Consider the following 14,956-nt stretch of genomic DNA (forward strand, 5'->3'; position numbering starts at 1 on the left):
GCTAGAGGAACGAATTTTCAATAGCATAACTTGGGTTTTTAGAACATGTCGCCCTTGGGACAATCTATTTGATTGTAGGATTCTGTTGCGGAGCAAATTGATATGCAGGACTAAAAGGTACTGGATTCTCTTTTAGATAGGATTCTCTTTTGGATAGGCCCTGAAATGAGAAGAAAGGCTGAGACGAATTTTTTTTTGTCGAAGTGAAATCGTATTCACCGATTTAGGAGGTAAATCATTCTTCAACAGAAAAAACTGGGAAACCCCTTTCTTCTTGCTCGTTATCCTGAACGAAAAACCTTGGCACCTATAACCAGCCAAACCATGGAACACACGGCTAGCTCTACCCACTTGCAGTCCCAGCTCCCAAGCACCTAAATCCAGATAACTCTAACCCCCTCGCCGCTTCCTGAACCCCCCCTCCCCCCCTCCAGCTTCTTCCCCCTCCTCGATTCCGAACCCCGCGGTCACCACCGACCGGAGCGTCGGGCGAAGAACCATGGCGTCTTGCTCCCACCCTTGGTTCTTCCCAGGTAACGTCACGTTCTTCGTTTCAAGCTTCAACCCCCCCGTCCTGCTCCGCGCACGGGCCTGAGAACTAAACCTGCCCGCTAACCCCGCTTTCCGTCGAACACTCCGCAGGCATGTCGACGCCGCCGGCTGCCTCCACCGCCGCGCCGGTTCCGAGATTCTGCAAGTCCTCGGTAATTGCCTGCCTTTGAAGCTTCAAATTATCGAAAATTGACTGCGCGCGGTTGCTCGCTAGGCTAAAATTTAGGTTCTGGGTGCTTGCGCAGAAGGTGTTTGCTAGTTTGCGTCAGCGGAGAAAGGCAGGGTCAGTCGCGCCGACCAGAACGCGGAGGTGCACGATCAGGTGCGTCAAGGATGAGTCTATCCATTTTGATCCGTCGAAGATTGAAGCGCCGCCGTACTCCAGTTACTTCGACTCCACGTCTGGTCAGCTCGAGCCGGCGTCAGGCGCCCGGGCAAGCATACCTGGGCAGGAGTACTGGCCGGAGGGCACTGCAGCCCGCGCCCGTGCTGCCCGTGCACCTGCACCGGTCGGGGAGTCGGCCGGGACTCCGTCTCTTGGCAAGAAACCCGGGAGTAGGAGGAAAGGGTACAAGGAGCAGGTAGCATCGGCATCAGCGGCGGGCGGTGCGGAGACCAGTGGAGATGACGGCGAGTTCATTGTGGCCACTGAGGTTCCTCTAGATGATACATTGGATGAAACAAATGATTCGCTGGATGAATATGTCATTTACGAGGCGCCCAAGGAGGAGAGTTTGAGTGAGTATGAGATGGACAAGTTGATGGGACGGCCACATCCATTTGTGGACCCAGCAAAGGCGATGTTGGCAGGGGAACCGAAATCGAGCGAGGAGCTCTGGTGGAATTGGAGGAGGAAGTCTGAGACAGAAATGTGGTCAAGATGGCAGAGGAGGCGCCCAGATGTTGACACGGTTAGTTCTCAATTGCCGGCACTTGTAATGATAGCCTGTGATAGTTTTTATTGTGGCTGGCTACCTGTTGTCGACATGGCCAGTTAGTAGAATATAAGCTACACACCAGAGATTCACATTCTTCCACCGCACCGCAATTATCTGGATTTACTATCCTAGTTTTTTGTGCCTAGTCCAGGTAGCACTGGCAGTAGTTGCACTAGGGCATTACGATGCCTCTGTGTCCTTCTGTCATTCTGTATGTGTGAATCATTGTCAGGTTCAAGCTAGCTTGTCATGATTTTCCAATGCATCTTCTAGAGTGTAATGTAAATGTGAACAGAGTGGTGTAGACAACGACGAAGCCAATATTTTGCGTATGGGTAGGGGTGTTAAAATATCAAATGACCCTCACATCCTTTAATGTAAATGTGAACTGTGGCATGCAAGCATTATCTTGTTGTACAGTTTATGAGTTAATGTTGTGTGCCTGATTCAATTTATTATTTTTATTTTTGCCCTAGTTCAACTTAGTTTTTACAACACATCCAGCTCCGTGATATGCTTCAATTTTGATCCACATTGTAATGCTTGTTTTGTTCTTTTTAGGTCTTTGCAAAGGCAATGGCCGAAACTGGGCAGATTAAAATATTTGGAGATCACCCTACAAGAACAGAAGCTGCTCTTGCCAAGACAAGAAGACATTTGCACAAAGAGGAAAGGTGACTAAATACTACAACGCTTTTGGCTGTTAAGTATATGCTGCAGCTTTGTTGGACCCTTTCATTGCACATGTGCAGTTGTGTACACCTTTCTCTTAATGTTGAATTTTTATTGTTCTTCCCAATACTTGAAACATCATAAGCATTGCCACTGTATGGCGCATTTTCCCACCATATTCTGGAACGTTTGTTTAAACACATCTTCCATTATCAATCTCTTTGTGTTGCATCGTAACAAATATGTGGTGTAACGTTATATAGGTCCAATACCCACGGGTTTATGTGTCACTGGCATGATTTTTCTGTTTGCCCAAAGCTTGTGCTGTTGTAGTTATAAATCTATCTATGGTGTGCATTACAAAAATACTTTTGGCCAACTGTTTTTTCAGCATGGCATTGTCAGTGTATGTTGTAACTTGTAAAGACTAAATTACTATCTTGTTTAGCAGTGGCTCTTATATTTGATATGCAATAAACACAGGTTAGAAGCAGAACAGAGGAGACTAGAAGAAATAGGACCAATAGCATACTATTCAGAATGGGTAGAAGCATATAAACAAAAGGACACATCATGGGAAGCCATTCAGAAGCACTTTGAGGAGACTGGTGAAGATGAGAATACTCAACTTATAACAATGTTTCAACACCAAACTGCTGGGGAATACCGTATCATGATGGGCACTGATGTTCGTATACAACGAGATCCTTTGGCAATGCGGATGCGTGAAGACCAGATTAAACAGAGTACTTTTTTGGCCCAAATTTTGATTGATTTATCTTATTGATTAAACAGAGCTTAGATGGTTTTAAAGCTCAGGAAGTTGTGCCAACTTGGCCCCAAACCTTAGGGGGTGATCTAGATTTTTTACTACATAATATAATTTGAGCCAAGTATCAAGAGCTGGTGGCCTGTGCCTTCGAATGTATCTATTATTAAATGAAGAAGCTGCTTGGTAATTTTATATAGTTCTATTCACTGCTTCAAACATGCATTTCTGGAAATTAATGCAAAAGACAGAGAAACTATTGTTATCTCCTTCCTACTTACCAGGTTGATCTAGGAAAAATTTACTGGATTGAACACAGTATGACTTATTATTTCTCTTTTAGTTTCATCATTCACATGCCACTTTTGCGTTTAAATATTTTTGAAAAATTGTTATTTCGTTACATCTGAAGTATCAGTATATACTCTGCATAATTATGTAATCCAATGAGGGAAGCTACCTTGTCACTCTTGGAATAAAATGAAGTTAATTGTCTGACTTGTTTAAACTTATGCAACTATATTAGGGTATATAACAACTTGGACTTAATTCCGTGACATTCAAATATGCAGTTTGGGGTGGTGATCCTGTTTACCCAACTGTGAACTACGTCCAGGATCCTGATAAAGTGATTGACTACAGGAGTCCGGAATTTCATGAGCCTACCCCTGAAGTTGTACCTTATATGATGGAGGTACGGGGCAGCAGTCCCACATGCATTTTACACTGTGCCAGCTAAGGTTTACTAGATTAATGGTTTTTAGTTGTTTTGGATATCCATAACACCATAAATGTGAATGAACATTCTAAGGGTCTTTAGTACTATATAACACATCATTCAGCACTAAAAATGTTAATCGTGTGACATGTCGCTAGTAGGAGTAATTGTATCATAACTTTATATGTATTGCACTTTCTCCTTTCAGCATGGGATAATGGTCACGAAGGAACAACTGGATGCACGTTTGATGGAAGAGGACGAAGACTTCAATCAAGACATCATGGTACACCTTAAACTGCACTACTGATTCGGCTATAACTGATTGCATATCATAGTCTTGCAAATTCCTCTTTTACTTATCCATGTTCTGCCATGCTGACAGTACATTCCTGAAGTCAAAGATCCCATGGCTACTGCTGTTGATATTGGAGAACATTCTGTGAGTGTCCATTCGAAGTGCTTGTTTTATTTTCATAAAATGCCTCAGTGCATATCTTACAGGAAAACAAAATGATAATGTGAACAATGGGAGTATGTTAAATATCTTATACATTGAAAATGGTTATCTTCTGACAACGATATTTTTCTACTTTTTGAAAGTTCAATGAAGATAGTGATGATGAGGAGGAGGTTGACAAAGCTGTCGCACTGCCCGAGTCACTAGAGGTATATTACTGAACTATTTTACTGGTTGGAACATAGACACTGTACAGTTGTAGTTGTAATATTGGATGGATGCTTCTATTATGTGCAACCCCAATAATAGAAGAATAGTCAATTTGCTATATGCTTGTGGGGAGCTGGATTTTGAGTTTTTTTGTAACAACGGGGCACCGAATAAGTGGAATGAGATGTCTTATCAATATTTCTCCTATATTCAAAGTTGATAATTTCTCGAAATTGTCTACTTTACCTATAGGATGAGGAAGATGGCGGGGATGAGGCTGTGGAAGTTGAAGGGAAAGTGAATCAGAACTGGAGTGTTCTAAAGACTACTGGGCAGGACGAAAAACCAAAGGTACATTTTTATTATGTCTTTTGGCACGTAGTAACACTGAAGCAATGGAGTTCTTGTTGGTCATATTGGATGTCTTACCTAATTGTGTGTATTTGTTTTAGTTTCTTTTGTGTGTAAATTAATGGAATTTTTGAGTCCTTTTACTATTTATATCATTATATGGTGATACATGTTCAGAGTACGACTATACAACTGTAGCAACTTCTAATCCAGATAATGCTTCTTTTTGTGTTCCAGGAAAAGTTAAAGAAAGATCAGATGACACTTAAAGATGCTATTAATGAGTCTGAGAACCTTACTGATTTCCTTATGGACTTTGAAGAAGATGAGTGATATTGTAGGTTTTTATCTTCTGTTGTGCGCATGACACAAGGTGAGTCATTAGTCAACCTACCTTCTTTTATTCAACTTTCTTAGAATCTGATAAAATTAACTATATCGTTCACTCTAGGAAATCCTGAGCCCTTCTCACTCGAAGTGTGCTGGTTGAGTTTCTAGGTTTAGTTACTACAAACATACTCCCTTCGTTTGGAAATGCAAGACACGTTTGACTTTTCACAGTCTCGAATGCATAGTTTTGACTATAATTTTCGATAGTAATATGCCTGTTAAAAATGTGAAAAAATATATAGCAGGACAAATACAATAATATTGTTCGTGCATGCTCATTCCATGTACTTTTACACGTATTGGTGGTCAATGTTTTAAAATGTTGACTGCAAGCATAATTATGCACCTTACATTTCTGGACCAAGGGAGTATAGTCCACCAGTAATATTGAATGGTACAGTGGCAAAATCATGAATATGTCGCATTGATGCAAATAGCTTTAGGCCTTCCTGTGATGCATTCCAAGGCGTGAAGCTGCATCCTTAATATGCTTAAGGGATTCAACAAAGTCATCCAAAAGTTCATCGTAGTCAGGAAATCGTCCTTCATCCAGTGCTAGGTTTATCATGATGGTGTTGACATAGCTTTGATAATTCACGGTTAGGGCCTACACAAGCAAACCAAACAATTAATTATGAATTAACACAAAAATTAAACACTTTGACCTGCTAAATTGATTCATCACTAATTCAGCACTAACTTATAGATACATGGGTATAGAAGTTCTATACCCAGGGTTGTTCAGGTGTGGGTTGGCCAACCGTGTAAAAGCATTTTTTACGGCCTTAACTGCTCGTTTGTAACTGTTTTGAAGGATGGACCCCAATATCCTTGCTGCTTGCCTGTATTGGTTTTCAACAGATTGCCAAACCTGCGTTTGAACACCCCTACGGCCGTACCTATGTGGCTACACCTAGGCATAGTTACCTTTTATTCTGGAGTTCATGGCATGTTTTTCTTTTTTGTGTAGAAAATTTACGTTGTTTTAGTAATCAACTTGTGACAGCGATGCTCATCTAAACAAGGATAATATTTAACGAGATATGATGATGTAGGGCACTAACATGTTAACTAATTTGTTTAACCCTGGTACACACAGGACACTAACATGTCAATTAATTTATTTAACTGTAGTGCAGTCATATTTTTGGAGGACTTACTTCTGGTGGTCCATAGCCGCTAGGGGCGATGAAGACGACTGGATGCCCACAAAACTCCACCTGTTCGACCGGGCCAGTCATGTTGGCGAACGATATGGTGGTATGGGAGATCATACGATGGAAGATAGCTGCAGCTGCCTGTTCGCATCAGATGTGGCAACGCCGTTAGAAACAAGAACCCCAAATGGCTCAAAATTTGAGTCAAGGTCTTTAGAAAACAATAACGCCGTTAGAAACAAGAACCCAAAATGGCTCAAATTTCGAGTGCAGTGGTCTCTTTAGAAAACAAGAAAGTTAAGAGGCGGCACTGGTCTTGTACTCTGAGAATTAGCCGTCCAACATTTCTCTTGGATAGCTAAATGTTTAGCACTTAGCACTGTGATACAGAGGACCAAAATGTTACCTTCAGTCCAAACACTTTGAGGATCACTTCTGCGGCGACATGTGTGAATACCACCTCCAGTGAGCTCTTCTTCCTGTCCACAACCTTCTTCCCCTTGCGAACATAGTCGAGTGGGTCATCATGCAGGCCGATGAAGAACGGAAGGATGATGAACCCAAGTTCATTTCCCCATTTCACTTCGCTTCCTTTGCCCGACTCTATCATATTAACGCATGCCTGCTCATGGGTAGTAAGAATCGAATCAAAATAAACCACCCCATCCTTCTGCTTTATCGCAGAAATAGCGAATTCATTTTCTCCAAAAAAAAGAAATACTATGTAATTTGTTTGCATTTGATCTTTGGCTATCCTTACGACCCTAGTGCCTTTAACTTTCAAGATATATTTTCACCAAATCTTCGTCAGAAAAATAAACTTCATGATGGAAAATTGATGCCATTTACATTAATTTTTGTTACGCCACCGGATTGGTATCTGAAAGCACTTTCAAACGGCATGAACTGTGTAATCGCTGATTGAACCAAAAGATGTTGACCATGGATGATGCTCAAAAAGAATGTACCGAGATAGTTTTCTTACGTGTAGGCTTGTGGTGGGCCTTAAGTTGACAAGAAGCATTGAGCGCACGCGTATCTGTTTGCGAGTGTCGGTTTCACCTGATAAAAAAGGAGGGGACACAAAGACAGGCAACGCCACAGTTAGTAGAGGTAGAGCCGTCGCTATTCTGGCAGGAACCAAGCAATGAATCAGCTCGTACCTGACTTTCGGAAGTGATAGCGCGAGAGGGCAGCGTATGTGACTCCAACCAACACATCGTTAACTGTCTGCATCAAACAAGGACAAAAATATGTAAGTACTTGTATGCTAGTTCTGCTCCTTGCAAGCAACAGCTGAACCATGCATTGAATAGATATATATATAACCGCATTCGAAATATACAAATAACAGCAAGAGAAAACAAAGCAATGCTGTTTTGTCTAGCATCAAAGTTAACTTAAACAAGTGGAATGCAAAATGCTTATGTGGGATCTTTCAACTGTTGATAATTTCTAAAATCTGCTCCCTAAATTTCAGTATAAACATGCATTCCAATTGTGCTAGACGCGTGCGAAATTACCACTATCACTGGTCCTACCGTTTCGACTAATATTAGGGACCAGCTTTGCCGGGTTAAACATTGCCTTGTATTGGATTTCAAGGACCAAATATGGAATGAACCAATAGTTTGTATGGAAAGTGAAATTGCCAGCATATTAACCATTCGATAGCGAATTCTTAAAAGGTGTTTGATTCTAGAACACACGATTTCTCATTGGACTGGTGAAGCCATGCCGCATATGCAAACACCGATGCGGCTTGATAATTGACTATGATAGATTAGAGATGTGTTGGGTTTCTTCATACGGTTGATAGTACATGCAACAACCGGCTATATATATTTTCCAAGTCACTTATAGCCAATCTAATATACCACTCATATATAAGAGTTAGCCATGCCGGAATGCTATGCCGTTCATACGCGGCACACTTTATTCTCCCAAAGGGTGTTGGAGCCTGTGCTACAACTGACTAAAAATCTACAACCCACTTATTTTCTCTTTTCTTTAACTAAGCAAAAATTTGATGTGCCATCTTTTATAACTCATCTACTACGTCCATATTATACTTGCTCTAAAGAAATGATGTCAGACACAAGTTCCTATGTATATTCTCATATGGCGTGGATCCCCTAGTTCTCGCCGCTTCGCCTACTATGTAAGTGTAATCACATAAGATCCTAGTTCTCGTCGTCAAAGCCATGCTAATGATGATCAACTCGGAAATATGAAAGGAGAGAAATGCTTGCGTTTTCACAAAGCAGCCACGGATGGACGACATGATTCACACAATGAGAAGCAGCATAGAGGGATGATGACTTGCTGGTGCATTGTATTTAGAGCACCCTTTTGGGGAAAGGACTGCGAGATAGTCGCATAGCACACCAGTGTGAAGTTATAGTGCACGGGCACCATGGTGCCCTTTATTTTCAGAAAAATTAAAACATATTTAGATGTTCTATTTTTTTTGAAATAAATTATGTGGGTACTTGTATGTGTTCATTACAGATCTATAAAATTTTGTTTAAAAAAATGTAATTTATAAGCTGTACCAAAAAACAAAATTCTGGCCCAAAAGCAAAAAATAGCGGCCCATTTAAAAATACATATTTGTCTTTTTTTTGTACGCCGCATGTGAAAGTAAAATGTTGTGAAATTTTACGCATACCTAGTATACATATGTGTGTATTCTCACAAAAAGTGTAGATTATTTTTGCATAGTAGAAAATGGTGTTTTTGTAACGGGCACCATGGTGCCAGTGCACATCTACCAATTTTTGTATAGCACACCCTCTTTTTTCAGTTCTTTTGCTTTCTCTCATTTCTCTTTTTTGCACTACAGCTAGTGCCCCATGGTCACTTGATCCACCCTGTTTTCCCACTTGCTACCTTCTAATCAATGAAGCCGGCTCAAAATAGGACCTTTAAAAAAAAAGATCCTACAACTATAATTAAGCTAGATGATGCCCCACGTGTTGCCGTGGGAACCATGTAAAAAAAGCATAAATAGGTGCTTAAGCGAACTAAAACTAATGAAAAAAAGGAAAGATCTTCTTATTTTGCATTTTAGAAACAATACAACCTAAGAATTATGTGACAAAATGATATATAAAAAAGAAAAGGTTATCCCAAAAAATAAGACGCGATTGACTTGATGAGGTGTTATCATGTGAACTGATAGATTAATGCAAAAATGTAAATGAATACATGCATGGATTAAAAAAATACATGCATGATTCGAAGTGACATGGTTCATGGATAGATTGCAAAAGAAGTAATTATGAGCACATGCAAATGAAGCACGCATGGACACAATTTGGAACGGACATATGTCAATAGTTGAGGTAATGTGAAAGCAAACATACTTAGGCCGTAGGCAGGCCTAGCTAGTACGTAACCGATGGCTCAGTCCCTAGCATTACACTCGCGTTCATAACAAGTCAACACAATATTAATAGGCAAGGCCTTCAACAACCAATTCAGGTATCTATGTTTCTTTCTTGTCTTTCCAAAACATACATATTTCTTCCTATAAGACCTTATCCAATGCATTGGTACTTAGGTGAGGTGCTATGTGCATTAAAAGCCTTAGCACCTATTGTCCACAATACATGGATGCTTAGCTTTTGTATCTAAGCTTGCCTTATTTAATTATTTAGCAACTAAATCTTTTCATGCATTGGTTGATAGGCATTTTGCAAAGGTGCACGTGTTTAGTATTGTTTTCTTCTAGAGTCACCATAATGCTTTCTCTCTTTTTTAATTGCTTTGCCATATTATTTTATTGCCTATGTGACATACTTAGCATCGATCTGTACATGATGGAGCATTGGAAGGAGCATAACTATCTTGGCTAGCATGGATATTCCAAAAATCTATTAACAAGACTAACTATTTAGATATAGAAGATGAAAGAAGTATGGCTACAACAAATGAATCACATTTTTTTTCTCGATGAATGATGAAATTTATTGACTAAAAAAATGAAGTATCAAGTAAATACAAATATAATGAGCACACACCCGGAACAAATGAAGCACATCTCCATCGTGTAGTTTAGTTCTTAAATCCAAGGTTGATGTATCTTAAATAGGTGTGGCTAGGTTTCAGTCGACTGAGATTTAATCAAGTCTCAATCAAATGACATACTATATAAAAACAAAATAGAAAAATTGAAAAGAAAAATTTATATGGATTCCGATGCAAGATCAAAGGCATATAGCATCGACTGAGACATAACAAAGTCTAAGTTGACCCAGAGTTAGCAAAACTGATCTTAAATTGCTGGTGCTACTATTCACTGAAAATTGCCTTTATTTCTCAAGAGAGTAGGCAAAATATATACCATATTTTTATTGAAGAGATAACAAAAAACAAAACAAAACAATAGATAAGAGTCGTGAAGTCTAAGGCCATGCATGTTTATAATTAAAAATACTATAAACAATTCAACATGCCACTAACAATATTGCAAGGGCATCGCAAGGAAAATGAAAAAAAAGGGCTCTTACGCATTTCATGGTGTTCTTGACGAACTTGACGTCGTCGAGGCTAAGGCTCCGGTGCACGATGCGCTTGCGCTGCGTCTCCGCGTGGTTCATCCGCTTGAACATCGTGTGCGGATCTTTCAAAAAGAGTATGGTCGCCAAGAAGCCGACGACGTCCACCACGGTGTGCCAGGCGAGCACGACGAAGGACCAGGCCCACGCGACGAACGGCAGGACGCCGGCCGAAGGGCGCGGGCGCTGGTAGATGGCGCCCGTGCGCGCCGGCAGCGGCGGCATGGCGGGCAGCCTGGTCGGGTCGGCGGCGCTGCGCGTGCAGGCCATGAGGAGCGTGAGCAGCGACATGCCGTCCCCGAGGGAGTGGTGCACGCGGATCGCCGCCGTGGACGTGGCCTCGGAGGTCGGGCAGTCGAAGAGGTGGAACTCCCAGAGCGGCTGGGACCGGTCCATGGGCAGCGTCGACAGGGACGCCACGTAGTCCTCCACGGCCTTGTCCGGGTTGGCCGCCACGGCGGCCGGGTCCAGCGCCGGCCGGATCAGGTGGTTCTCCACGTTCACCGTCGTCGGCGCCCACCGCAGGTTGCCGTCCTTGCCCGTCACCTGCACGCACGTGCGCACGGCGCGGCGCCGTTGCACCGCCGGCGACTCGATCGCTTAGGAAAAAAAGGAACTTGTACGTCCCGGCATGGATGCATGCATGCATGCATGCGATGGAAGGCTACGTACCTGGATGCTGCGGAAGTGTGGGTAGCGAGCGAGCTGGGCCTCGATGCCGGCGCGGAGGGCGGGGATGTTGAGGGGCGTCGAGGCGCCCATGAGGACGATGATGTAGAAGTCCTCCACGAGCCTCGCGGAGGGGCTGACCGGCTCCCCCAGCTCTGCTTCCAGCGCCGTCCGCCCTTGGCGTCCGGCGGCCGTGTCGACCGACAGCGCCCGCTTCCGCAGGGTGGTGGCGGCTGCCGCGTCCATTTTTTGCTGCTTAATTGATACTTGATCGTCCCTCCGGTCAATCTGCGTGGCGCGTATATATCATGAACTCATGATACCGCCACGGCGCCACGACTGCAGGGGGAAGGTGCGCCGTGTGAGCTATATTTGATCGGACGACTTCGACTTCAAAATTAAAGAAGGATAGGATCGATTTTCGGTGCGTGTCTTCTACCAACTGCCAACCGTAAGTGTTAATGCGCGCGAATCCGGACCAGAGGAGAGGCTGCTGGATCGTTGATGATGTGTTGACGATCGTTAATGTGATGGTAGCTGCATGTTTAGACTATGAAAGATATTGGTATTAACGGCGATTGTATACTGGAAAGGGACAGGGAAAATGATATATGCTTCGTCAAATTTGATCTCTGTAATTGTGAATTCAGCTACTACTATATCTAGCATTCTAACTACGTTCACGTTTCTCTCATACCATAATTAGGGAGGACAAACCTCTGGAATTTTTTTTATCAAAGTATATGTGGTTAGCTGGAGTTTGTGGTGAACTGTAAGGATGGTTACTTGCATTCCGCGCGTGGTCAAGGCCTTTTAACGTGTCACGAGTCCCAACAACATTTATTATTCGGTGCATACACGCGATGCAGTCTTTGACGCCATTTATCGGGCAGGCATGTTGGTTTTGCTTGAGAACGTTTACTTTAAGGCCTCCTTTAATTTGTAGGATTTGCATAGTATTTTTTTTGTAGGATTGAGATCCTATGAAATTTTTCCTGCAATGCTGCTGTTCACACACGACCGTGTACTTCTGACGCTGCGGGTAATATACTGCAGCTCACGCCGAAGATGACCCGATCGAAAAAGCGGTACACAAGCAATCCGATGAGTGTTTTTTAGATCCGAAATCCTGCACCCAGCAGGGACTCTGTCTGGACGCACGGTGGCTATGGGCTGCCCTAGATCAATTCGGTTGCGTTTCAACGGAGAACGAACAAAGGACGATTAAGCAAGAACAAAGGAGATATGTAAAAACTAGGGTACAAAATAATAGATGAGTTTCGGTTGTATGTTGTTTAATCTGCCGTCGCCCCTTACATATATACTAGTAAACGTGCACGTGCAACACAATGCTAAAATGTTAACCAAATGAGACCACATCAATATAGAAAAATGATCCCAAATCCTATGGTAAAATGGATTGAGTCACTGAAATAGTAGTTATATTTTCAAAATTGAGATGTCATTGTAGGCGTGCTGCTGCATATAAACAATAAAATACAGTGATTGATCCTCCAAATACCTATGGTAAAATAGATTGAGTCACTCGACAAGCTAATTCCAGCGTGATATCTAATACAACATGATTCAGTGCAACTACTATTTACACTCTTCAATATCCTATATTGTAGATTGCTCCCTCTTTTCCTGACTATAGCACACAAATTTCTCCACGGACTCAGTAGAACTCACCATTTTCTGTGATTCATTCGGATTGAAAGGGAAATTGCCAAATAGGCATATGAATACATTTCTCAGAAACTGAAATCATTAAGTAGGTCCATCATTCTAAAAGAACTTGCAACTAGAAGTTTGAAAACAGTCTTTGATGTACATACACAAGAGATTGGAATCTACAATGTTTAAAGTGGTAATTCCAAAAGGAGTAAGAGTTCTCCTTGAAACCAGAAATATATAAAGGAAATGAGAACTACACGATTATTTCATGGTCAATCATTCAGAAGTTTAATGCATGACAAACTAAAACACATCTACAGAAGATCTCCATTGATCACGGGGAGGCACAACCAACATACTGCTAAATGATAATATGCACTAAATAAAAGTTGGTAGAATATGATTTTGGTTTCACATCCATCTTCTGTAAAGCAGCAGCCCCTGCCATCAAATGCTAATGGGGAGACTCTGACATGTGAATGTCCATTACTTTCTTCCTTAATAGCTACACAAATGTGTAATAGATGAATAGGGGAAGGTTCTATAGCAAGACAAATCAACATGAACATCTAACCTACAACCATGTTAGGAACCAGAGAAATATAGCTACTGAAATATATTATTAATTCAGTTAACTTACATATATCGACCTGACCACGAAGGTCTATTCCTGCAAGCAATCAAAGAACAAGCAAGAATATGATATTGCAATCTGAATATTGCGAATATAGATGAAGTATTAATAAGGGTGGGGATCTGAAAGCGGTCTTAGTCTGGTCGATGGACACAAACGAAGTACACGAAGTTGCAATGACTAACATTTAACTAAACAAATCCCAAGCAAAAAGCTACTAGGTTGATCGACTTATATAGGAGCAAGGGGTGGCGGCCAAGGAGGTGGGAGGACATCCCAAGGCAGCCTAAAACTAACCCTAGGTCGTACAAGGCCTATGGGCCCAAGTGGAGGTGGTGCAACACCTTTGGACTTGTTGTTTGACTCGGATTCTGGTGCAACGTCATATTGTTTGGTCGATATCTCCACGCTCCGGATGAATTTGAAGGTGATTCCAATTGGGACTGAAAGCACATAAAATCTACTTTACAGCCCAAAAAGAATCACGCAATTCTAAGTCCGTATAAAAAAGTTGAAGGCGTTTTTGTACAGGTATGTCTGTGCAGTCCGAATCTGAGTCCAGAACGTGAAAGACTTGGAGTCACTAGTAGAAAACGGGCCTTTGGCCTGGACCCTTTAGTCCCGGCCTGCCTCTGGGCCGGGACTAAAGGCCCGACCACGTCGCCCCAATTCTCATATCCTCCCTCGAGGCTTTAGTACCGGCCCGTAAGTAGCCTTTAGTCCCGGTTCGTGTCCCAAACCGGGACTAAAGGGCTACGCGGTGGGCAGCCCACATGTACGCCACCTTTAGTCCCGGTTTGTGTCTAAAACCGGGACTAAAGTCCTCTGCCTATACATAGCACAACCCCCCTCTCCCCTCTTCGTTGCATTTTTCTTGGATGGAGGATTGTGGGTGGGTGCTTGCTCTCCACTTTTTTTGATGCACTAAAGGTGTTTGTTGAAATGTGTGTTACAGCGATGCCGCTTCATTTCACCGAACACAACTACGATATGAGATGCCCGAGCCACGCTTAAACCTATTCCTCTTTATTTCTACTTATTCTAAAAGGTTAGCAACTATATTTCCTCGTTTAGACCGTGCGGTACTAATTTTTAGGATCGTGATTGTACGGTGATGAGCCATCCATCCAACTATATTTCTACTGTCGTATAACGCAGATGAGCCATCCATGGATGTACGGTGATCGACGCACATCC

General features: G+C 42.3%; 2 protein-coding genes across 3 annotated transcripts; one reads left to right on the forward strand and one right to left on the reverse strand.

Annotated features, from left to right (window-relative positions):
* Positions 1 to 314: 314 nt before the first annotated feature.
* LOC123444516 (protein PLASTID TRANSCRIPTIONALLY ACTIVE 12, chloroplastic) lies at positions 315 to 6,649 on the forward strand. Of its 2 annotated transcripts, none has more exons than XM_045121249.1 (12): positions 315 to 533; positions 643 to 704; positions 798 to 1,463; positions 2,052 to 2,164; positions 2,646 to 2,908; positions 3,504 to 3,625; positions 3,858 to 3,935; positions 4,035 to 4,091; positions 4,253 to 4,318; positions 4,572 to 4,670; positions 4,908 to 5,043; positions 6,195 to 6,649. In XM_045121249.1, exons 1-11 carry the CDS (start codon positions 500 to 502, stop codon positions 5,001 to 5,003), a joined length of 1,656 nt encoding a protein of 551 aa, XP_044977184.1. In that variant the 5' UTR covers positions 315 to 499; the 3' UTR covers positions 5,004 to 5,043; positions 6,195 to 6,649. The 2 variants fall into 2 exon arrangements, with proteins under 2 accessions (XP_044977184.1, XP_044977185.1); XM_045121250.1 differs by having other exon boundaries at positions 6,200 to 6,649.
* Positions 5,312 to 11,930, reverse strand: LOC123444517 (wax ester synthase/diacylglycerol acyltransferase 11-like). Its single transcript, XM_045121251.1, has 7 exons — positions 11,452 to 11,930; positions 10,732 to 11,325; positions 7,381 to 7,447; positions 7,203 to 7,279; positions 6,624 to 6,839; positions 6,221 to 6,358; positions 5,312 to 5,667 (listed from the first exon to the last, which is right to left on the reverse strand). The coding sequence occupies exons 1-7, from the start codon at positions 11,692 to 11,694 to the stop codon at positions 5,500 to 5,502; spliced, it is 1,503 nt and encodes a 500-aa protein (XP_044977186.1). The 5' UTR covers positions 11,695 to 11,930; the 3' UTR covers positions 5,312 to 5,499.
* Between the last annotated feature and the right edge of the window lie 3,026 nt (positions 11,931 to 14,956).

Source organism: Hordeum vulgare, chromosome 3H (genome assembly GCF_904849725.1).
Source record: "Hordeum vulgare subsp. vulgare chromosome 3H, MorexV3_pseudomolecules_assembly, whole genome shotgun sequence".
NCBI classification, from domain to species: Eukaryota; Viridiplantae; Streptophyta; class Magnoliopsida; order Poales; family Poaceae; genus Hordeum; species Hordeum vulgare.